Here is a 25,355-nt window from a genome sequence, read left to right as displayed (position 1 = left end):
CGCCCTGTATGGTCCTCCAGCTGCATTCAAATAAATAACAGATTGGAAAATAAAAAACAAGAAGAAAAGAAGCACCGTGAGAACGGCTGGCCAGCTGATGGGCTGCATGGATAGGTGTGCAGACCATCATGGGCCCAGCTTGGGTTCTTTTCCCAAAATTCACCCAGTGCCTGGACAAACACATTTGTTCACGTCTATTTCATCTGTTCACCAGTCTCTGGACCCCAGGGGTGAGTGCCATTTCCTGTGATCTGGTCTACTCACCTCCTGCCACAGACTGGGTGAAGAGGCAGCCTGGGATTTACCTAGTCGGTCTCTCTCCATAGACATTCCTATTTTTTCTTCACTGTAAATTATGGTTATAAAATGCCCTTCTTAACCTCATTTAATGTTTTTTGCCCTGAAATCAACCCTGAGTAATAATAAGTTTGTGATCCCTGATTTCTTTATGTTTGCATATTCCTGGTATATCTTTTCCATTCTTGTATTTTCAAACTGTCAGAATCACTCTATTTTATGCATTTTCTTGTATACAGCATAGAGTTGTGTTATGGTTTGTGCTCCAGTCTGAAGTTGCATTTTTTTAAGTAGGTAAGTTTGACTCATTTACGTTTATTCCCGTAAGATGTGTGGTCTTAGTTCTGTCATGTTGTTTTGTGATGGTTTCTGTTTTGCAACTTTTTCAAATATTTCAAATATGAGTGATTTTGTTTGATTTGCTGTAGTTGTGTGCCTGTGTTTTGCAAATTTGAAAGGTTTATATTTTAGTTCTGGGTTAGTGATAATTAGAATGTTACATGATGTCCTTAACCATCTATTTCTTTAGATTGTCTACTGACTCCCTATGATATTTCTCTCTTTTGTCTCTTTTCCTCCCTTTTCTTTATCACCAGATTTTAGTTAATTATATTCTTTCTTCATATGTTCCTTTGTACTAAGATGTAAATTTAAATGCTGACTATTTGATTTATTAGCTTGAAATGTTTTTACCCTCAAATATTTTACCAAACCAAACTTGGGTCCACTTGCCCACGTGCAGTAAAGCCAATCTACTGTACCAGGTTGTGGTGAAGGAAAGTACAGCATTTACTGCAGGGCACCAAGCAAGGAGAACTAGCAGCTTATGCTCAAAAGACCCGAATTCTCTGATGGCTTTCAGGGAAGGGGTTTTAAAGATAGTGTGAGGGAGGGGGCTGCAGGGTACCTGATCAGCTTGTGCACAATTCTCGAATTGGTTGGAATCAGGGGGAAGTTTCCAGCATTATCAACCTTCCGGTTTCAAGGTCTAAGTGCTTGTAGTCAGAAGTTTTCATCTGGTGGAGGTCTGCTTCCTGTAAAAACAACTTAGGAATGTGTGTCAGACCTTTTTCTTTCAGGGAACTGGGAGTTGGCGATTCTGCTCTGTGGCGGATTTATAGTCTAAATTGTTACCTGTTTTCTGACCCAATAGCTATTCTTTATTTCTACATCTTCACATTCCTAATCATTATCTCTTGAGCCAGCCTTCTGAGACTCAGGGGAGCCTGGGAGACTAAAGCAAAAGCCTTTTACTTCAAAGGACAGGGACACAGGGGTTGTATATGGTTTCAAATATAGATGTGAAAATCATATTCACACGGAATCCCATTTTCTCTTTTCTCCCAACTTTTGTCATATCATTCTTAAATTGTGAGGCTTTATAACATGTACGTCTTTCCTGTAACCCTAACTTCATATCCATGGTTTCCTTAGTCCTACACTTAATTCAGCGCTCCTGGCCGTTTCTTCTGCAGCCGTTTCCCCATTCATCTCTTCTACTGTGATTTATCTTCAGCTTTGTGCACACTGATGAATGGTTCTGAAGTGGACCTTTGCAGCCCTGCACCAGTCCTCCTCCTCCCCATCTGCGGTCACTGCTAGGCTTCCCCGAGTCTGAAATGTCGCAACCTTGCGCCACCGCGACACCTTTTGGCGGGAGAGAAGGACGCGGGCGTAGGGGCGGTGCGGGCGCGGGGGCGGTGCAGGCGCGGTCCTCCGGCAGGCAGGGGGCGCGCAAGAGCGGGCCGTCCTCGGCGCAGGAGCAACGCGCCTCTCCCGGCCGCACACGCCGTGACTCCGCGCCGCCGCGCGCCCCGCGGGCTCTGCGTAGGGGTTGGCGCCGGAGAGGTCCGGCCGTCGGGGGCTGAAGCCGAGCGCCCAGCCCGCCGAGTCCGCGGCGCCTCGGCCCCTGTGCGCCGCCGCGGCCCGGGAGCGTCGGCCGGGCGGGCCGGGTAAGTGGCGCCCTGGGCGGGCCGGAAGGGTGGGTGGGCAGGTGGGGACCGGGGCGGGTGCGCCTCCCCGGCTGGCGTTGGACGCGACGCCGCGGCTTTAGGCCGCGCCGCTAGAGGCTGGTGTCCCGGGCCGTCCCCGAGCCGCCGGTGTCTTCGCATCAGGCGGCCCGGCCCCGGCCGACCCTCCGTGTCTCCCTTCGCGCCTCGCCGCTCCTTTATTTGCCTCGGGTCGCCGGGCCTTCGCATTCCTAGTCTTCCATTCTTCTTTCCCGTCTGTCTGTCCACATCTCTTCTGGACCCGAGGGCGGCTTTTCCTCCCCACCGTCGGTAGTGTTTTGGGAAAAGTTGCTGGGCCTCTGGATCCCGTAGGCCTGCCTGGGTCACCTGTGCCCGGGGTTGCAAAGGAAGGAAGCCTTTTCCTTCTTAGGCTGCAGAACGGGGAATCAGGTGTGGACTTCTCTCAGGGACGGGGGTTTTATCTGGACGGGTGGAGGAAGACGTGACTACGGCACTACCTCGGTCCTTGTCCTTTTAAAGCGGTATTTTAGCTTCGATGTCCAATCACCCAGCTTTTTTTTTTTTTTTTTTGAGCATCTCTTTTCGCCCAGACCATGTGTTAGTAACAGCGTATGCAAGATGCATAAGAATCTGTCCCCACGCTCTGTGAGTTTAGTTTCCGGGGAAACGAGCATAAAAAGCCACGCCTGGGTTGATCCGATTGACCGGAGCGGGGTCTGGAAAGCCTTCCAAAAAGGAGTGAGGCTTGAAACTGAGTCTTGGGGGTGTTTTGTTAGATGTGCAAGATGAGGGAAATATTTCCTGCAGAGGAAGGAAATAAATGTAAAGGTACCAGAGGTGAGGCATCTTAGTGCATTCTGGAAACTGCAGGGAAGGCAGAGGTGTGAAGAGGAGTAGTCAGGTCAGATCAAGAAGGTTCTTTGAGAAGTCAGTAAAGGAGAAACATGGGAGGCACTTACTGCTAGAGGCAGGCAGTTGGGTGGAAAGTAGGATATTCTGGATCAGGGCAAAATTCTGCACATTCTCATGTAGGTGAGGACTGTGTGTCCCTGCAACAGGTGGAGTTTTTAAAGGCTGCTACTCAGTTTCCACAATTTTATGGGGTAAATGCCGCAGATGTTCTGACTATAGTAAGGATATTTAGGGAATATGGGGTATTACATTAGTAACTTAAACTGAGAGTGTTTTATTTTTAGAACTTTATTAAGAAGTGTGCTGTCTGCTGTACAGTTTACAGTAGAGAGTAGGTTGTGAGTTAGAAATATAACAAGGTGTCACAGAGGTGTTGGTCCTCTGAGCTATTCTGATCGTGGAGTTCTGTGACGGATAAAGAGAGCCTTTATGGAAAATAGGAATCTGGAGAATTGTGCATTCCCAAAAGTAACTTTATAAAGTGGAAAGCATGGAATTAATGAGAATGGAGTTCAGGTTGCTGCTCACCCCTGGGCCCGGGAGATCACTTGGGTGGAATGGGATGGGGGCCATGTGGGTTGAGTGTGGTTTCTTGTCCAGATCCTGTCTCTTGTTTTGGGTGGTGAATTCACTGGTGCTTGTAGCATTATAGTAATTAATTGAAGCAGGCCATAGAAGTGTGTCATTGCTGTGGTTAATGCACTTCTGTGAATTTGAAGATCAGTGAGAAGGAGAAAAGTGAAGAAAGCTCTTCTGCATTTACTGGGATGTGGAGATCTGATTTATAAGCTCCGAGTTAAAACTAGCAGATGCTGGTGAGATGACATCAGTTTCTAATATTTAAAGTGTGTTTTCGAAGGTTTTGAGACCAGAAACAAGGAACTTTTAAGGAACATGAGATTTTGCTGCACAATGACTTCCAAAGCTTGCAGAGTGAGGTGAATCAGGTGGAATTGTCAACAGCCAGCTTCAGTGTAGACTGGAGTCGGAGGAAGTGTGGTCTTGTGAAACCTCACCAGCAGCGATGACATTGTTAAGTACTGGGTTCTTAGCCAGAAGGACTCTGCTGGAGGTAGAGAGCCTCTGCGCTGCTTGATTTTGTAACCGTGAAATTGGGAAAATGTTTGCATCAGTTTACTCTTTTGGCAGGGATATGTCCAGCAGCCTGTTACCTCACACCCCCTCCCCCACTGCTGCTTCTCCCCGCCCTTTTACCTATTTTCTTTCTTTTTTAAAAAAATTTTTATTGTGGTAAAATATACATAACATAATATAATATACATAAAAATTTGCCATTTTTAAGTACATGGTACCATTGTGCGACTATTACCACCATCTACCTCCAGAACCTTTTGCCTGCTCTTTACTTTCTCGTGGAACCTGTGGGCATTGTGTAGTTTCACTGCTGATTCATGTGGCGAAATAGAATTTACTTAATTATTAATATTTCAAAACTGTTTATTAAATGCCTTCTCTGTGCCAGAAATTGGAGTTGCAAAAGTGAATAAGCTGGTCTTTTCCCTTCAGAGTTCAGTGGGCATTTGGGTACTCTATTTCCATGGCACCAATGTTATTTGTAAATACTTTTTTTAATGAATTTCTCAAATTTCTTATTAAGTGATATTGGGAAAATTAAAGTGGAGTTAGATTTGCAAACAAATTTTGATAATTTAGCTTTATGATTTCCCAGAATGCGTTGTTTATATTTGTTTCCCAGAATGTGTCAGTCTGACCTTGCTTTTATAAGATTAAAGAAAGATAAAACAAATGAACCCGTAGTTTGTTTACTAGGCTTTGGTTTGGTGACCAATTGAATGCAGAGGTCTCAAAAAATTAAACTAGGTTAGATGAAAGATGCATGGTCATTTCTGAAGTAGTGTCTTGAGAACCACATTACAGTTGACCCCTGAGCAACATAGGGGTCAGGGACACCCACCCTCTGCTCAGTCGATAATCCAAATACAACTGTACAGTTGGCCCTCTGTATCCACAGTTCCACATCCGTGGATTCAACCAACCACGGATTGTGTGGCACTGTAGTATTTACTATGGAAAAAAAGCCGCATGTAAGTGGACTTGTGCAGTTCAAACCTGCGTCATTCACGGGCCCACTGTACTAAGCTGGACACTCAACATTGTTTTCCTTTGCTGTTGCTCTGAGTTTTTCAGGTTAAACTGAAACTTTAAACATGTGTTATCTAGAGAGGAAGGATTAGTTTTGAATACGAGGTAGGCTGGGAGAAAAGCGCATGACAGCCTCTAAAGCTTTTTGGTGCAGTTGTCTTCCACAGTCATTGTGGGCAAGGAATTTCTGAAGCCATGGCCTGGGAGGGGGTTGCAAATAGAGTGTTAACTCTGCAGTCAGCCTAACTGCCTGTTCAGCTCTGGGGTGGACATTGGTCTTAGTCCGGGGGTAGAGCAGTGACCTCCACAGACTGATGTAGGTTTTCATGGAGTTTACACTGACTGTGATTAAAATTGTAGATTCTGAAGTGGACCCCGGGGTCATGCCCTACAGAACTTTGGAGACATGGTCAAATTTCAGCCATACTTAGTTAAGAAATGGAAGTCATTAATTTTCCTCCATTTAGCCTCATGACTTGAACTTGTCTCAAGCTTAACATGACAAGGTGTTGCCAAGTTCACTTTGTCTGGCACTGAAGACAGTGAGCGTTTCCCGGTGGGATGTGCTCTCTAGGAAATTCTCTGCCCATGCTGCCGTCACCTGAGCCGGTGAGTCGTCACAGGAGCCTTGAGGAGGAGAAAGTATAGGCATTCCTTGATTTTTTTGGGGTGACTCATTGGAGCAATCAGCCACCAGTACCCTGGGCTCTGCTTTTATTCACCCTGCTTCTGTGCTGCTTTGGGGCCTTTCATTTAGAAATCAAAACGGAGCTTTCAGGTAGTCTGCGGTTCAGATATTAAGAAGGGAAGACACTGTGGAAGGCGACTGCAGTTGACCGGGGCTGACTTCTGCTCAGGACCAGAACAGCTATACTGAGGGAGGGAGGCGGCATCCACCCTCACCCCCGCCCCAAGCACAGTAGAACCTGGTCGGCCAAGGTGTTGGGGTCTTAGAATCCATGCACAGAAGGGTGGAGAAATGAGCAGACAGACCGAAGTTTTGCCCGGGTCAGACGTGACCCGGGGGGAAATTAAGTATTTCCCTTCCCGTCTATATCACCTTCTCTTCCTGAGACACAGACGCAGGCAAAACAGGATTTGTATAACACAGTTTCAGTGGCAAAATGCTGTCTGAGCCTGGGAACTGACAGACTTTTGGAATGTGTCCATATGTTAGAAAATACCCATGTTAAGCATTTCTTTGCAGTTTAGGGATTTTAATCAAATTTTTTTTCCTCTTTCCATCTGTGAGAAAGAGATTGATTTCTTATTTTGAGAAGTGAGCCATTTTGTGGGTTTCAGAACGTTGAGGTGTTTTAAAGGTGGCAGTAAGGATTTACCAGCATGAGCTGGGGAGTTCTCCTGACTGCATTTGAGATGGGTCTTCCCACTGTAACCTGGGGCAGGTGTCTCTCTGAAAGTCCCCATTTCCCTCCTGGACTGCTCTTGGTGTGTGATAAGGCTTTTAGTAAGTGGTAACTCTTGGTTTTGTTGTTGTCATCCTCTTGCGTTGCTCTATTCTGCCAGGGATAGTATATATTGATCATTCACATGTAGATTGTTGATTCTGTCTTTGTAATCAGTGTCATTAAAAATTACAGATTTCTTCTTGGTGGGATATGAGGAAACCTGGTTATTAATAAGATCTAACCCTCCACATTCCTGTCACATCTGTGAGGTCATTTCTGTTTTTTTCCCTTAATTAGGGGCATATATTACGGTTTTTTCTTTATAAAAGGATAACGGCCCACCACCACCAGAAAAAAACGGTAGTTAATTGTGCTAAATCAGCCTTGTAATAGGTGTTTTTGTAAGGCTTCTACTTTTTGCTGTTGACACAAAATAGAGTTTTTTAAAAATTGAATATATGTAATTAATAATGCCCTGCATCTAGAACTTCCATCTTATCTCATTCTATAGAACAGAAGGATTTCATTTGTGAATTATTTGACCACATGTTCTTATATATAGGAAAATTCATTCTAGAGGTTTATTTTAAAAATAGTACATGGATGTAGCTTTATTGTGTCAGGGTGCTGACTGGTGATATCAGGCATCTTGGCTTCTGTCACTGAATGTTACTGGACCAGGTGATCTCTTCAGATACCTCTTACCTCTGAAGTTCCAGGATACTGCATTATTTTAACATGGGAATATTGGAACTCTTCACTACATTTTTGCGTTCTTTAACCCCTACCCCTCTTGCCTTTCAGCATTAAACTGAGAAGATGTCCCTGTACGACGACCTGGGAGTGGAGACCAGTGACTCAAAAACGGAAGGCTGGTCCAAAAACTTCAAACTTCTGCAGTCTCAGCTCCAGGTGAAGAAGGCAGCTCTCACTCAGGCAAAGGTAAGAGAAGCTAAGCCCAGCTTGAGAGCAGAGGTGTACCGGCAGGTGCCTCCTAAGGATTAAGAGTAACCTGCTGCTCTGCCTCTTTGTTGAATATGTAGGGTTTGTTGAATATGTAGGGTTCAATTTGTAAGGGGAGAGGCTGGGGTGGGGGAGGGAGAGGAATAGGTGTTGAAGGTCATTTCGCTTCTCCTGGGAATAGAACTGTTTCAGGGAATCAGAATGAGGAAAAGCATACTCTTGGTTTCCAGCAATGATGCTGGTTGTCAAACTTCAGTATGCAGGTTGTCAATCTTGGTTGTCCAAGATTGAGAATTTGGTTAAAAGGCTATATAACACCTGATACTCTGGTAAATCCTGATTCTGGGTTGGGGCCTGGGGAGGCTGCATTTTTAGGGAGCAATCCTGCTGTTTGTTGTAGGTGGTTTGGAAGCGGCACTTTGAGAACGAAGCTCTGCATTATTGACTGAGCTGTGATGATGTGTGTGTTACTGAAGGCTGGGGTTGGTTGTGAACGTATCAGGGTTTGTAGTCTGGGGTAATTGTTTTTGTTTCTGTTGTGTAGTGTTGGGCGTTGGCAACATCCTTGAAATCATTCACCAGGTAAAACATTAAAAAAACAAACATAATTGTCTACTGGATATTTGATATTAAGATGTTCCTATCAAATACGTTTAGGAATGAGATTGGTATTATGGTTTGCTTGTTGTTTCAGAACATGATTCCCCAGTGGAGGCTGTATCCCCTCCAGATGGGGCAAATATTGGTTCTAAGGGGTGAAAAAAATCCTGCTCTTCTTATGTATAAAGGCCAGATATACACAGAATACATAAACAGGTGTCTAGTGTATCTGTGGTATTAAAATTTCATAGGTGGAGAAGAAAATGTATTAAAAGGTTCCTTGAAGGAGGAGGCAATAATGAAAAAAGAAGTTGAGAAGAACTGTTTTAGAGATACATATTTACCAGTAAGATGAAATATTTACTGATAAGATGATATATCATTTCTGGGATTTACTTTAAAATACTCCAGTCTTTGGCAGGGGAGGCAGGGATACATGAAACAAGATTTGCCACGAGTTGGTAGTTGTTGAAGCCAGGTTAAAGAGACATGAGTTCATTAATCATTCTCCTTAATGTTTGAAAATACACACAATAAATTTTTTTAAAGTTGGAATTATTTTTTTTCCTTCACTACATCATTAATATTAAAATGTTTACATTTGATTTCTCCGTATTATAAAAGGTTTTTAGGATTAGGATACCCACAGGTAGAGAAAACACTGTCTTAAAATTTAAATTGGTTTTGTCAGTTCTGTTGATTAGAGTTTTTGTCTTTTTCATATATCATTACCAGATTTAAATTTTGTATGCCAGTACTATTTCTTTTTAAAGAGATAGAATTCTGTCTTTTTAAAACAAACTTTCATCCCACATGAAAAGATTAACAAAACAAGTCTTTTTTTTTTAAATTAATTAATTTATTTTTGGCTGTGTTGGGTCTTCCTTGATGCACGTGGGCTTTCTCTAGTTGTGGCGAGCGGGGGCTTCTCTTTGTTGCGGTGCGTGGGCTTCTCATTGCAGTGGCTTCTCTTGTTGCAGAGCATGGGCTCTAGGCGTGTGGGCTTCAGTAGTTGTGGCACACGGGCTCAGTAGTTGTGGCTCGTGGGCTCTAGAGCTCAGGCTCAGTAGTTGTGGCGCACGGGTTTAGTTGCTCCGTGGCATGTGGGATCTTCCCAGACCAGGGCTCGAACCCGTGTCGCCTGCATTGGCAGGCGGATTCTTAACCACTGTGCCACCAGGGAAGCCCAAGTCTTGTTTTTTTGTTTTAATTTTTTTTAAGTTGGTCTAATTTTTTAAATCTTTGTTTCTCGTAACTTTTGCTTTGGACATAAGATGTATAAATAAGGTTTTACATTCTAATGATAATGCTATTTCATATATTCTATTCTTGAAGGCCTCAGTCTTCTCTTTTGTAAAGTGACTGACTCCTAGGAACAATTCTCATACTTAATAACATAAACTCAGTTAGACTATAAGTGGACATAATTAGTGGGCAGTCTTGGTTCAATGGAAGATAAAATAGAAGAGCGGAAGTCGAAATATAATAGAGATATACAGGTTAGGTATACTAATCCACAAGTGTATGCCCAAGATATAAAAACATACCCATTCCTTGTGAAAGATCCACACTAGTTGACGTGTAATGCGGAGAATCTAATGTAGAGCTTTTTTCTTATATTATTTCATATGCAAATTTAAATAAAAGCGACCAAGCTTTCTGTAAAGCTTTTACAAAAATGGAGGAAATTTGTGTTGTAAAAAAAGGGCTAAAGAAACTAGTATATGGTTATTGTAATAACTGAATTAAAAGGCTGTTAAGATTGTTTTTCTCATATCTGAAAGGTTTGTTGCAGAGTCCAAAAAAAGGTTTGTTACAAACAGTGTGAATTTTAATTTGAAGCCTCAGTACACTTTTCTTATATTTTGATGATTTTAGAGCCAGAGGACAAAACAAAGTACGGTCCTTGCCCCAGTAATCGACCTGAAGCGAGGTGGCTCATCAGACGAGCGGCAGATCGTGGACACCCCGCCGCACGTGGCGGCGGGCCTCAAGGTACACTCCCCACCCCCAGCTGGGTGGGCCTCCTGCTTTCCACAGGCTGCGCTTTACACACCACTCTGAACACACCTCCTCAGTAGGCCTTGCACTCTAGGCAGTATCATTTTCAATTTAATGTTTACTTCAGTTTTATCAAGTTTAAAACATTCATCTGTTTAAAACACAGTAGTTAATTATAGAAAAATCAGAAACTGGAAGTAGGCAAAAAGAAAAATAAATGACTTTGGTCCTACCCTCCAGAATTTAAAAACTTTGTATTTTGGAATAGCTTTCTATCCTTCGCCTTCTCCACCTTCTGTTCTCTGACTTGCATTTCTCACTTAATATATTGTGAGTGTCCATCTGTGTCAAAAAGTCTAGGACCATATGATCATTTTATTGACTTCACAATATTCCCCTGTGTGGGTTTGCTGTGAAGCTCTTGGTGGGGTTTCTTGACCAGAGGAAGTGGTCCTGCTCCTGCAAGGCTGATAGTCTGTCCAGAGGGAAAGGCACCCCACAGTGGAAATTTTCTGAGGATTCTTAGTCATTCAACTTTTTTTCCCACAAATTCTTTGCCTAATTTTTTCTTGCTACATCTAATGAAAAACTGGTTAATCATCTTCTGTTATTGGATATTAGCTCTAGAACCTATAATATCACTGCCAAATTTAATCAGTAAGCATTTTCCTTCTTGCTGCATAGCCAATTTTTAATTGTAAAGCATTCCCATCAGGTGAATATGTATGGTGATTTACACACCTATTTCCTAACTGTAGAACCAGTAGACCTCTAGTGAACACCTCTGCAGAGTGCTTTCTATGCATTTAAAATTATTTTCTTAGGATAGATTTCCTGAGGTGACTTAAGGAGATCAGTCACTTTTATGGGCAATTTATTTAGCGCCAGCTTGTTTCCAGCAGAGTTGTATCAGTAAATAGTATCACTTGTAACATGTGAGCGTTTGGGTTTTTCCTACCCTCCCCAGCATTGGGTATTAACATTCAGGCTTTTAAAATCAAGATGCTTTATTCTTTATAGCATTTAGAGAAGGATGGCTCATTGTTGAACTTAAGCAGGGTTTATACAGTAAAAGTTGTTTGCTATCAGATATTGAAATGACAAAAAATTAACCTTCATGCTGACAGTCTGGTCTCCGAGTTAGAAACTTTGTGATGGCAGTGTTCTGTAAATCGAGGGGCTCACTGTTAGCTTCTCCTATCTTACTAATAACTGAAAGGAAATGTCGTTCATGTGCTTTTGTGTTTTTTTTGTTTTTGTTTTTGTTTTTTTTTTGCGGTACGCGGGCCTCTCACTGTTGTGGCCTCTCCCATTGCGGAGCACAGGCTCCGGACGCACAGGCTCAGCGACCATGGCTCACGGGCCCAGCCGCTCCGCGGCATGTGGGATCTTCCCGGACCGGGACACGAACCCTTGTCCTCTGCATCGGCAGGCAGACTCTCAACCACTGCGCCACCAGGGAAGCCCGCTTTTGTGTTTCTAAAATGTCTTTTATGTGAACACAAATGGATAACTGCCCTTTGGGAGCCCTGCATTAAATAGATTTTTGTAAGATTTCCAGTGATAGGGCCTGGGAGGTGATTACAGTTACTTTTCTAATTTCTTTTATTCATCAAATCAAAGTGTTTTTTGAGTTTTAGGTGTAAAGAAACCATGAAGTGTTTGTTTTATGACGAAAAAACATCAAACTGCACAGTGTAATCCAGGAATTGTTGGATTTAGATCCATTGATGATGAGCATAAGCTCTCTTTATCATGCCAGTTTTGTGTTCATATATAAAGTACCTTTTACAAACAACCTTCCTGCCTTTGGCAGTGCTGGGCATGCTCCTCCTGAAAGAGGTGCAGAGTGGGCGCTCGGGGACACTGACCTGTGCTCATTTGGGGGATCTGCAGAGACCAGGGAAGGCATCTTACTTTTACAGACAACAAGGAGGCATCATGTTAGGAAAACTAACAGAAGGAAGTATGGAGGTTTAGGAACGTGAGACCACGCAGTAGTAGGTCAGGGCTTACGAGAACCATGGAGATCAAGACCACGAGCCTAGGGCAAAGCCCCCTTCTCGTTGTGTGTTTCTAGTTGACTGTGTGCTGTCTGCCTTTTGTTTTTCCGATTTCTTTGTTAAGGCTACTACCTCTTTTTCTCTCAAAGAGTAGCCCCAGTTTCTAAATGTACAGAAGAGAAATGCAAAATGTTGTCACCTGAACCTGACTTAGTGGACCTTAAAAAATGAATGATGATGTGAAGGGAGTTACCTCCACTTGTGCAGACTCAGGCCTGAGATGCAGATGACTGGGGAGGGTGTGCATTCCAGAGGATTTCACAAAGCCCAAGAGGATGCTTTTTACTTTTTTTTTTCTTTTTTTAATTTTAATATGTCATGTCTCCATGTAATCAGAATCTAAAGTTATTCTATTAAATGACTATAAGAATGTGTTATTCATGAGTTTCATATTTTAAGTTTTCATATATATATGTATATATATATATATACATATATATATATAGAAGTATGCTGTGTTTGCTATAATCAAATTTATTGCTTAAAATTTTAGGTGGTGGCAGCTTGTTTAAGACTTCCAGGAAAGTGCTGTAGGGTGTTTATGGAATTAGTACTGAACTGAGAGGTGAAATTCTTGGTCATGTTCTGCTGCTAGGTTTGTGGCCACGTCAAGTCCCTGAACCTCCTCGGGCATCTGCTCCCTCATCTGTAAAGCAGAGGCAGACAGGTGGTCTTCAGGGCCCCTCCTAGCCCTCGTATTTTTTGACCTTAATTCTGTGAATAAAATTCCAGGACAGAGGATGATACTTACTTTGGCATTTTTCCCTTCCTCAGGACCCGGTTCCCAGTGGGTTTTCTGCAGGAGAAGTTTTGATTCCCCTAGCTGATGAATATGATCCCATGTTTCCTAACGATTATGAGAAAGTAGTGAAGCGCCAAAGAGAAGAGCGACAGAGACAGCGGGAGCTGGAAAGACAGAAGGAAATAGAAGAGAGAGAAAAGTAAGGCCTCGCGCGGATGTGGAGGTGCTCTACGTTTGAAATGGTCGTTCAGATGTTGGTGAATGAACTTTAGTGCTGTCTGTAAGGCTGAGTGAGTTTCCTGGTTGGTCTGAGCAGTTGTCAGGAGGAGTCAGGTTGTTGTTAACAATGTGTGGTCGTTACATCCCAGCACGAAAACAAACTCCAGAGCAAATTTCATATACAGTTGCAGAAAACTTACAGTGTACGTTTTGGGTGAGTTCTTGGAGAAATGACTTACAAAGTGATGTTGAATAATAGGGTTTTTCCTTATGCTGTGACTCTGCTAGCGTCATAACTGCTTAAAGTATTTAAAATGTTATTCTTAACTTTTGCTGTTTTTGAGCCAGATGGAGTTTTTAAAAACTCATATACATCTTTTATGTTTTTTGAAAGTATGGGCAACAAGGATTTATTTGCATTTCTTCTTTTAAAAATACTATTAATTGTTAAATAGTTATATAAAATATTAATATATTATTATTTATTGAATCACTTCATGAAGTGAAAGCATGTTCTAGAGAATCAAAATTATTTAATTAAGTATTGCCTATTGTTGATATGCTTTAAAATTGAAAGAGGTAAATATCAAGGAAACTGTTTTCTTGCTATTTATATTCATATACCTCTTAAATTTGTTCGGTTTATCTTCTGGATTTTTCTCACTTCTCATACTTTTGCTACTTTAGTCTTTAACCAGTTTGCATGCCCCACCGCCCCCCCCCCCAAAAAAAAGTCAAGGTGACGTCCTTGAGTTCACATCTCTGAATTGGTTCATCTGTGGTGAACATTTGTTTCCTCTTCACAGGAGGCGTAAAGACAGACATGAAGCTAGTGGGTTTTCCAGGCGACCAGATCCAGATTCTGATGAAGATGAAGATTATGAGCGAGAGAGGAGGAAGAGAAGTAAGGCATGAACACAGATACTATGTTTCAAACATGGTGCAGTTCCACCGTTTCATATTCAATTTCATAAATGGTTCATCTGACACTGATTTGGGTAATTTTCTCTCCAGAATCTCAGCAACCCACATGTTCATGACAGTGTAAATTTACATTGTTTTCACATACAGTCTTTCAAACATTTACTTGTTGGACACTTGGAGCATACCTTAAAATACATGCCCACTCTTGTCTTTACCCTCAGCACAGTCGGACCAACCTGTTCTCTGTATCCAGCTACATTTCCATTAAGAACAGCACTGAATGGAGAGTCAAGGCACTCATTTCCAGAACCTTTGCCACTAACACGCATGACTGAGCTTCCCTAGACACTGGTTTCTTTCAGTGTCGTACGGGGAGCAGGGAGACAAGCATTTGAACTAGGTGCTTCGTAAGACCTCTTCCATCTCTAAGAGGTCTCTAAGAGCAGCATTGTAGTTGTGTTAGAGCCAAATTCTTAGTGATCACTAGATAGCTAAGCAGTGTTCATTCTTGAGAGAATGGAATGCTACTTATCTAGCTTCATCATGTTTGATTGCTGGGATTTCCTGGATTTAGTTCACCACTTTGGTTGACAGATTGAGATTTAAATGAGAATTTGAAATCTTCCTGTCTCCTAGATACCAGGCACTGTTCTAAGCACTCTGATGGATTACCTCCTTTACACCACACAACTTTGTACCACACAACTCAGATAACTGTGATAATCCTTGTTATAGTGGACTGGTGGGAATAGCGTTGTGTATGAAATGGGTCCATTGTGCATCTAACCAAGATCTTTCTTTACCTGAAAACCTCATTGCGATGTGGTCACCTTTACCATGAGACCTAAGAAGAATGTTATCATGAAGCTGGAGTGTATTTCCACATAGTCTGTGTTATGACTAGCAGTTTGGCAAGCTTGGTCTTCCCAGTGTACAGCCAAGGCTTTTCAGGGCTTAGGTTAAACTTTAAAATACTAAATGAGTTGGAAAGGAGTGGGTCTGTACTAATTTAGAATTCATACTCTTTCAATGCAGATATGAGTTACACAGATTTATAGAATACTTACTGCACAACAACAAAGAACCAAGCTCATAGATACAGAAAACAGATTGGTGGTTACCAGAGGCAGGGGTTGTGGGGAGCTGGGAGAAATGGGTGAAGAGGGTCAAAAGGTACAAACCTCCAGTTACAAAATGAATCACGAGATTGTAATGTACAGCATAGTCACTCTGTTAATAATACAAATAATTGCAGAGTTTTGGATTTTTTTACATAATGTTTATTGTTTTAGGCCATTACATTTTGGGGATAAAATAATTGCATATTTGAAAGTTGGCTAAGAGAGTAGATCCTAAAAGTTCTCAACACAAGAAAAAATTTTTGTAACTATGTGGTGACAGATGTTAACTAGACTTTTTGTTGTGATCATCTCACAATATATACAAATACCAAATCATTATGTTGTACACCTGAAACCAATATATTACATGTCAATTATACCTCAGCTGAGAAAAGGCTTACTGCGTGCTGAGCACTATCAGACACTGCATTGTTTTTCTGCGGAGGAATAGAGTTAACATTTGAGTGTGCTCTGTGTGTCAGGCATTATGTTAACATTTCAGATTCATTATCTTCCTAATCAGCAAATGCCTGATTTATTAACTTGTTTTAGAATCCAGTACATAGGTTGAATATTTCTTGGTTTCATCTTTCCAACTTACAAATCAGCTACCCTTTTTTGTGAGGTGTGCCTTCTATACTGAGGACATTTTTTTTTTTTTTGGAACATTAGCAGGAACGATATAATCTAATATTAGGGAAGTAATGGTGTTAATATCCGTTATGTGTACTGCTGTTAACATATTGATGGTCATATTTTAACATGATTAGTAGCAAATTTTCAGTAAACAACCTGAATTTTGTATACTAAACTCATTGGAGCTGATCTTTTCAGAATCAGTTAATAATCACTTAGGTCTTAGTGGCAAGGTGAAAAATGATAATAGGTATGTCAAAAGACATGGAAGTTTTATTAAGACTCATATTTCTCTGTAAGTATTTTTTCTAGTCTAGGCCTGTTAATCATTATGCATATACACTGGCTTTGGGGGATTTCTTTTGTGAAACGTTGTGTGCTGGTGCAGCATGGTTTTGTAATTGGTCTCTTTACATTGTATTGATTTTTTTGGAGTGTTTCATTGATGATGAGGTTATAATACATATGTTAGCACTTCTCCCTAGTGAAAAATTCCTTATGTTCTCTGCTCATGCTTTCCCTCTGGTTGTCTGAAAGAAAATGGAGTCTACTTTGGTTTGTTCGTGTCCACCATTCTCTGTCCAGGAAACATGAGCAGGAATGGTGACAACACGAAACAGATTGTAACCAGAAGTACTGGCACTTCCAAATAGGTGTTCAGTCCCAGTGGTCTGCATCCTGGAAAGAAGGGTGCTGTCTTGTGGGGGATGCTCTGGCCTCACAGGGAGCTGGGTTTCATTCTGTCCCTGCCTGTTCACTCTCCTGCGATCATTTTCTCATCTGGAAAATGGAAGCAGTGATAACCTACTTCTGTATTTTTGACCCTGGATTCAGATACTGAAGTCTTCAGATGTTAGTGGGAGGGATGGAGTAGCATCCCTTCCTGCTTCTTTCTTTGGAGGGTGGTATGATGTGACAGGTGGCCTGTGTCACATTCCTGAGGATCCGGCATCTGAAACGCTTTCCCTCCTTTAATTGGTGGAATTTCTGTTTTCTGCAGGTATGGGCGGAGCTGCCATCGCACCACCCACTTCTCTTGTAGAGAAAGACAAAGAGTGTACGTACCTGTTTCTTCCCCTCTCTGTTCAGATACACATCTTTAACCCAGTTGTGGGAAGTCTTAGCTGGAATCAGCCAGGTGTCCTGAGTGCAGGGAAATGGCTGGAAACCCGTCCTTGCTCTAACCCTCAGCCAAGTGCTCCCTTCCACCCCTTAAGTTTAATACCAGGCTCTGAGGCGTGGGTTTGTCTCTTGTGAGAGGCTTTTTTTGTTTGTTTTTAAAAATAATTCATTTTGTCTTCTCCAGCATTTCGTTATTTGGAGTTAGGTAAAAAACAAACAGTAGCTGAGTTTTTGTGCTCAGTGGTCTAGGGGCTGTTAAATTTGTGACCCTCCACAAGGTGGCAGCACCTTCCTGGGTTAGGTCAGTGCACAGGTTGTGTGTGTTTACTCAGATTGCCCAAACAGTCTTCTCCCAGTGATCTGTTCTAGAATTTGGGGTTGGAGTTGGACTTTGAGGAGTCATGAAGCTCATCTTCCTGCCCTCTGGGTTGGACCATACCTAAACTACCCCAAGAACATATAGTCATCCCTCGTGCTTTTTAATACCTGTTGCACCATGAATGGTACCTTTTTATAAAGAAGGTAATTAAAAAATCGTTAAATACCTTTTGTGTGAAAATACCTGACGAACCATAAACCCCAGTTGAAACCAGTCTCTGGGAGTGGGACCCAGGCATCTGGATCAACAAGCTTCCTTGTTGATTCTAATATGTAGCTAGGGTTACAGATCACTGAACTGGCATATGGTCCCTAACCTCAAAGACCTTTATCGTCTGCCAGGGTAATAAGATCGTAAGATGAGCATCTTAAGACAGGTACACAGGATGCTATGGGAGTCAAAAGAGGGGTTGATCATATCTCCTGGAACATACGGAAGGTCCAAGTGCAGTTCAGAATTGTTTTGTCACATTTTGGTAAACCTATTTTATTTTCGTCCAACAGTACCCCGAGACTTTCCTTATGAAGAGGATTCAAGACCTCGCTCACAGTCTTCCAAAGCTGCTATCCCTCCCCCAGTGTACGAGGAACAAGACAGACCCAGATCCCCGACTGGCCCCGGCAACTCCTTCCTCGCCAACATGGGGTAATGGTCTGGGTGCTCTCACCTCGACAGGTGCAGGGAGGGCGGGGCCGAATGGGAGGCACTGTCAGCCCTTCCAGGAGGTGCAGCATGTTTTGGGATGGGGCCTTTTTTGGGTTTATGGGGAGATGCTCAGTGCGCTCAGTCACGCAGCCTCCTTCTTGAGGATCAGGGTTCAAGTCACATGGAGGGTATCCCAGCATGACACTGTTATGTTTTGTACAAAACATAAAGCTTTCTAATGGAAATTTTGAAAGATTTAAATGCTGAACATTCTCTAGTTAAGAATAGTTTGTGATCATTATATTTGTTTTCATAACATTTGCAAATAGGTCATATGAATTAGAGCTGACTTACGCTATGTCCAAAAGATGAATGACATCTTTTTTTTTGATAAAATGACCTTTGCTTTAAGGTCATGGTTCTATACCTTTGGTCTAAAACCTCTCAGTCGTTCTAACTATAATTAGAAATTTGTTGGTGTATGAAAATCAGTTTTAAGGTTGACTTTCAGGTGGGGCTTGTGGATTTTAAGTCTCACTGGATTTGGCATGCGTTTTGGTTAAAAGAGTGTTTTATGTTGTTTACTCTGTTCCTCTCGTGCTCTGAGGGGTTGTCGGGTGAAGCAGTGTTGCACTAAGGCCTTTTTTGTTCTGTGTCCTCTAGAAGGACTGCCTCTGGTGGCAATGCTGTGATTGTAGTAGTGACACTGGTCTGCCCTTGCCTGTGTGCACGTGCTTTGATCCTTAGCGTCCTCGGAGCTGGGCTAGTCAGAGTTGGAGGAGGTGGGTCCTCCACCATAGGGTTTGCACACTGCAGGAGGATTTGGAGTTTCTCATCTTGTGTCCGTCTTCTAGACCTGTGCTGCTCTCTGTGGTAGCTACTAGCCACACGTGGCTGTTAAATTAATTGAAAGTGAATAGAATTTAACATGTATTTCTTTAGTCACACTAGTCTCAAGTGCTCACCAGGCTAACAGCTACTGTACTGGGCAGTGCAGATGGAGAACATTTCCCTCACTGCAGAAAGCCTGCCCTAGAGTGTATGCTAGAGGGGGACAGACGTGAAGCCATTGGGGTGGTTTTGTTTGTTTTTTTCTTCTAATGAGAAAATTGACCTTTTGCTGGTAAGAATTGACTTTTTGCTGAATCCCCTTTAAACAGGAATTAAATCTTTATGCCTAAGGAAGATACAGTGTAGTACAGTTCATCAGTTTTCAGTCTTTTTAGCCCTAGAACAGCTTGTTCAAATGAAATACTTAAGGAAATTACATACATGAAATACTGTAGGTACAGTTCTGGTTGAAGCAGCGTTTTGTGATTTAAGCCCTAAGTAGCACTGGTCAGTAGGGGCACCCTTGAGACCCATGAGGCTCCTCACGGTGCAGTTTGAAAACTGTCATGGGATTAGAGGAAGAGCAGTGGACTAAGAATCCGGAGTGGTGGGTTACACTTTCAATCCTACCATTAACTCCTACAGAAATAATTCTCACGTGGTGTCTTGCTTTGCGTTCAGTTAGCCTTAAGCTCGTCAGCCCATCTGGGCCTCAGTTTCTTCATTTCTAGCTCTGAAATAGATGGTCCCTAAGTGTCCTTTCACGTATGAAGTCAGTCATTGGAAACTCTGCTGTACTATTTAGAAAAATGCAATCATCTTCATTACGTGAAACCATACTTATTTTTTGACAGGCTCACTTTAAAATAAACTGGTTATGAGCCCTGTAGCAGAGCAGTTACTGGAGCACACAGGAACTCTAGTGTTTTCTAACAGGCCCTGGGGAAATCTCACTAGGGGAACTAGTGTTCCCCTCATCTCAGGGGTAATCTCAGGATGCCCAGGCTTTCAGCGTTCACTTTTTATCTTTCTCCTGAACATTTCACAGCTTCCATCTCATGGCCTGTTGGTAATTATATGTGACCTCATCGAAGCCCTTGTGCAATTTACACTTTCTCTTTCCAGAAGGAGATTACTGTGATGTAAAATCCAATTATGCTGTAGCTGATGACGTTGAGTGCAAGTACCTTTCCCTTTTTCCTCCCCACAGTGGCACAGTAGCACATAAAATCATGCAGAAGTACGGCTTCCGGGAAGGCCAGGGTCTCGGGAAGCACGAGCAGGGCTTGAGCACAGCGCTGTCAGTGGAGAAGACCAGCAAGCGGGGAGGCAAGATCATCGTGGGCGACGCCACTGAGAAAGGTGGGTCCCTGGGGGTGAGCAGGGTGGAGGCAGGCCATCCTGATTGTGATGCATTCCAGCTCTGTGTTGTGGAAACTGAATCCTGAGGCCTGTTTTTACAAATAGTTCAGAACACGCAGACAGATAGGAACGCCCATGGAAGAAAAAGAAGACAAGAGACTTTGGCAGAAATGAATAGGACTCCAGAGAATCATGTCATGCCTGCTTCTACTGGCAGAGAGCCTTGTTACAATTGATAAAACCATGGTTATGTTTTTATAGCAAGACAGAGCCATATACAGTATATCGGTGATTCTGTCTGCTACATCTCCATCCTGTAAGGTTCTCTGCTCTTTTCTTTTTTCTGCCCTTTCATCCTAATTTTCTTACTGACTGATCGCTCTGTGAGACTAATGTTATTTTGCAGTCTACTGGTAGGTGATGCCTACTTGGTGTTTTATTTTCATTTGATTGTTACAGTCTGTTCTGTAGTGAGGGCGTATTGGAATGAGTCAAACATGACTTAGCATTTTAAGTGGAACTGAGTGGTTTTGAGCTTAGCTGAACACCTTTTCCTAAAGAAGGGAGAGAACTTTTCTGGGAGCCCTGTCGACGCACAGCTTTAGGAAGCAGCAGTGAGCCTCACAGGCTAGAACCGAAAACCAACAGTTGCCCGGCTTTGTGGGAGTGTCTGAAATTGGTCAGCTAGGGGCTGGCTAGTTAACTGCTTGTTACACTGGGCTGGGGACCTTCGGCCACTGCCTGAGCCAAGACTCACCTCTGAGGGTTGTGATCACTGTGCCCTGTGAGCCCTTTAGGAAGCGAGCTGAGCAAAAATGCAGGTAATTGGAGATATTAAAAAGTTCTAGAAATTATGGTAAAAATTATACCAAAGCAAAGTGATGCTTTCAGCCAGATAAGGCTGCATTTTTGCTGAGAGACTGTGTGGATGCTTATAGATGGCTCTAGGACATAGATAGTGGGGATTGCTGTTGAAATTAAATTATTCATTGTAACTTGGACTCAGTGCTGTAACATGTCTATGTCTGATAATGTTTTCTTACAGATGCAGCCAAGAAGTCGGATTCAAATCCATTAACTGAAATACTTAAGTGTCCTACTAAAGTGGTCCTACTAAGGGTAAGACACAGAAGGAGGAAACCTGTTTGCTCTCTTTGAATTGTGTCACTCCACCTTGACCTGTCCCCGCATGCTTGCAGCACCCCCCCCCCCGATGACAGAACAGTTAAAGAAAACTGAAAATGACACTTTTGGATAGACTCCATATAAGACTGATTTTTAGATTCCTTTTTCGCTAATGCTTCTTCGCTAAACACAGTATTTAAGACTATAGTGAGTAATTACTTTAAAATATTTGAAATTGTTAGAAGTTCAACTTGGTTTATATATTTTGATGCTTGCACAGTTGCTCTTATAACTCTTTATGAAGCTTAATGTATACTTTTATTTTTTATATATTTTTTAATACCAACTTTGGGGTATTTCAGGGATGAAGATTTTCTTCGTGTCATTTGGGATTAGGAACGTTTGTCATCATGGAAAAAAGTTATTTATACATCTCTTTTACATATTTGTAAATTATATTTCACAGTGGAATTTATGTATTTATTTTTGTTTATAGAACATGGTTGGTGCAGGAGAGGTAGATGAAGACTTGGAAGTTGAAACCAAGGAAGAATGTGAAAAATATGGCAAAGTTGGAAAATGTGTGATATTTGAAGTAAGAGGGGTTTCTTTTGATGTTTATAAACCCAAGTTATAATTGATAGACTACAAAACATTTTCTATAGAGACAGAGTGTGCTATAAGTAACATATTGTCATACTATAGAAGGTGACAGATGTTGGTTAGTTAACACTGCTTTTACTCAGTTATTACAATTTCAAACATAAACACAAGAAGGACTTCAAATTTTATTTGGTGAAGAAACATTTCATTTTGTGACTGAGGTTTAGACTTGATGACTGTGCTCAGTAGTTTAGTGACTTGGACGTGCCTCTGGTCTCATTCATTTGGCAGGTGTTTTGTTAGTGCCTCCCACATACCCAGTACTGCATTGAGAGCCTTGTGGGTGGGGAAACACATTCTGTGCTCTTGGTGATAACGTTCAGTTGAAGAAACCACAAAACAAACACGTGAAATTAGAGAACATTCAGTTGCTAGACTCTGTAATGTTGACTTATAAGTACAGGAGGTGAGAGAAGGATTAGATCCACACAAAATAGTTAGAGGAGGCTTTGTGAACAGTATCAGATGTGAGCGAAGCTTTGGAATGAGTGGGTAGGAGAGAACGGGTGTTCAGACTAGGGTCACGGCTTCTGGGAGACTGAGGAGGGCTGCAAAATGGAGTGGCTGGGCGTAGTGGGGGTTAGCAGGAGCTGCGCTTATACAGTGGCAGTGGGGCTATGGAAGCGGGACCTGGAAAGCTCCACCAAGGAGCTTGGCCTCGTATGAAAGACGGTTATAACGCATACGGGTCTTTTTGCCTTCATTTCTGCTCACTTCAGCTTCTCCTCCGTATCATGTTGCTGTCTGTTGACTGCATAATTATTTGTTTATGTGTCAAATGGCATAGGACCTCCAAAGGTCCTGCCTGGCTGTGTGTTCCAGCACTTAACACAAGACCTGTCATCAACGGACCTTCAGCAGATTTTGATGATGAATGAATTATACTTATTTCCTTGGTATTTGACCATTGCTTATCTGTATATGATGATAATTGGAATACTTACTCTGTTAAAAATCATTTATGGGAGAAAACTCACATTCAGTGATATCTCCGATGATATCTTTACCTACTATACTTTCATTTCTTTTCCAGATTCCTGGTGCCCCTGATGATGAAGCAGTACGAATATTTTTAGAATTTGAGAGGGTTGAATCAGCAATTAAAGGTAAGTTGTACAGCCAACTATAAAGAATTAAAAAGTTGAATTTGTGATCTTAATCTTTGTAATTAAAACATGTTCTTGTAATGTCTGATGGAATACCTGCCTTTACTGACTGTCTTTTTGTTTGCCTTTTAGCTGTTGTTGATCTGAATGGGAGGTATTTTGGTGGACGGGTGGTCAAAGCATGTTTCTACAATTTGGATAAATTCAGGGTCTTGGATTTGGCAGAACAAGTGTGATTGTAAGAACTAGAGCCTGAGTCATCTCCAAGGATCCTTCAACAAGCCACAGACTGAGCAGAGGAGAGCAAGGCGACAGGCAGCCTGCATGGCTGTGGGTACAGAGACTCTGGAAGGACTTCTAAGATATATGTTGACTGATCCCTTTTTTATTTTGTGGTTTTTTAATATAGTATAAAAATCCTTTAAAAAAAAACAAACAAAAAAACGATCTGTGTGCCTCTCTGGTTGTTTCTCTTTTTTATTACCACTTCTGAGGTGATTACATTTTTTGCTAGGATTTCATGATAATTCTCAAGTGCTTCAGTGATACGGCATTTCTTGCACTAAAAAAATCTAGAAAGTTTTGGGATATGGGGTTGTGTTACCCTTTGCTTTTCTTTCTTTTTTTTTTTTTTTTGATTCATTTTAATAAAACCTGCAAGTTACTAAACTGTAGCTTCATAAATTCTATAATAAAGTATCATCTTGGCGGTCTGCCAAAGGTGAAAATTTCTGCTTTCTCTAACAGAGAAATTCTTCTTATTGACTCCAGTCGTAGAAAAAACTCTTTATGACCTAAACTAAGGTTGAAGAATTGTGAGCCTACCATGACCTGTTTGGATGAATCATTTTCGGTTAAGCTAAGTCAGACTATAGAGTATGTGATGGATTTAGGGGTATTTGGGTATAGAAATCATGAATATAGCCTTTGTTTTCAGATATTCAAGCCTAGTCTTTAGCGTAGCTCAGAAGTGACCGGTTAAATCAAAACCTCGCAGGTACATTGTAAATGTGTGCCCGATTATGTTTTGGAAATGGTGGTTCCCTGGGGTCACGTTTCTACTGGCAAAATTTGCAGTAGTGTTAGTTCTCATACATAATTTTAAAATGTATAAAATTCAGCCACATCAGTTACTTAAACTGTACTGGCGATTAATATAATTATGGAATTGTGAAAAATTGTATCATTGAAGTGCAGTGGTGTATGTGGCTCAAACATTTAGCAGGGCCCAAAACAAAACAGATAAAAATGTTTGGCACTACGGTTCATTGGCCAGAGCAGGAAGTGTTTCCAGAATATACTTGTGCCTGTGTTCTGTTCCTTGCTTGCCCAAATGTTGCATGTGACTTACCTGAAGCGGCAGCTGCGGGACGTGCGCCTGTGTTGTCTCTTTAGGTCTTTATGACATGAGAGCGTCTTGTGACCCTGCGGGGGAGGAAAGTACTCAGCATTTCTTTGCATCCATGGACTTGGTTTGGAGACATAAGGAATATTCTGACCCTTTTTAAAAAAGGATTTTCTCATGTTTTTATTTAACATAAATAAAAGAATAACATTTTCTCTTTTGTGGTATTATTTTACTGAGTAAAAGTGAATTAAGACTCTGCTTTTGAAATAAAAGTGCACATACCCTGAAATAAATTTGGGTTAAAGAATATAAGGTAGAAGAATTACATAATTGGACAGAATTTTGTAGGATGTGAGAATCAACAGCCAGCCTGAAACTAGAACAGGTCTACCTGCGGACTTAGCTCCGGAATACCAGTGATGGCGCCTGGCTTGGGCTTACCGGTACCTAAATATGCTGCTCACGCTAAGTATTTATTATGATGGCTTAGTTTAATTTGTATAAACCCTAATGTTTTAAAGTTTAAGTTCCAACCCCTTTGATACCTGCATTATTATTGTTATGCTTTATAATAACATCATTGTTTATTTGCATTTAGGTGGATTTTCCCAACATTCTCATGATCAACCACAGAAATGCAAGTGACTGCACTACTTTGATTTTTTTTGGCATGGGTACAACTTAGTGAATATCTTTCTCCCCAATCTCTCTAATTATTAAATTATCCATGATTGCAGTAATCACTTAGTACATTACTTGCAGTGAATTTCCAACATTAGAATAATTTAAAATC

At 41.7% G+C, this 25,355-nt stretch overlaps 1 protein-coding gene across 1 annotated transcript; it reads left to right on the top strand.

Annotated features, from left to right (window-relative positions):
• The first annotated feature begins 2,111 nt into the window (after window positions 1-2,111).
• Window positions 2,112-24,773, top strand: RBM17 (RNA binding motif protein 17). Its single transcript, XM_030836904.3, has 12 exons — window positions 2,112-2,249; window positions 7,517-7,654; window positions 10,154-10,270; window positions 13,114-13,280; window positions 14,107-14,204; window positions 16,982-17,038; window positions 17,986-18,127; window positions 20,169-20,320; window positions 21,366-21,439; window positions 21,942-22,040; window positions 23,142-23,214; window positions 23,347-24,773. The coding sequence occupies exons 2-12, from the start codon at window positions 7,532-7,534 to the stop codon at window positions 23,448-23,450; spliced, it is 1,206 nt and encodes a 401-aa protein (XP_030692764.1). The 5' UTR covers window positions 2,112-2,249; window positions 7,517-7,531; the 3' UTR covers window positions 23,451-24,773.
• The last annotated feature ends 582 nt before the right edge of the window (window positions 24,774-25,355 follow it).

This window comes from Globicephala melas, chromosome 2, assembly GCF_963455315.2.
Source record: "Globicephala melas chromosome 2, mGloMel1.2, whole genome shotgun sequence".
NCBI lineage: Eukaryota > Metazoa > Chordata > Mammalia > Artiodactyla > Delphinidae > Globicephala > Globicephala melas.
Note: the sequence above shows the minus strand (reverse complement) of the source record. Positions and strands in the feature narration are given on the sequence as shown.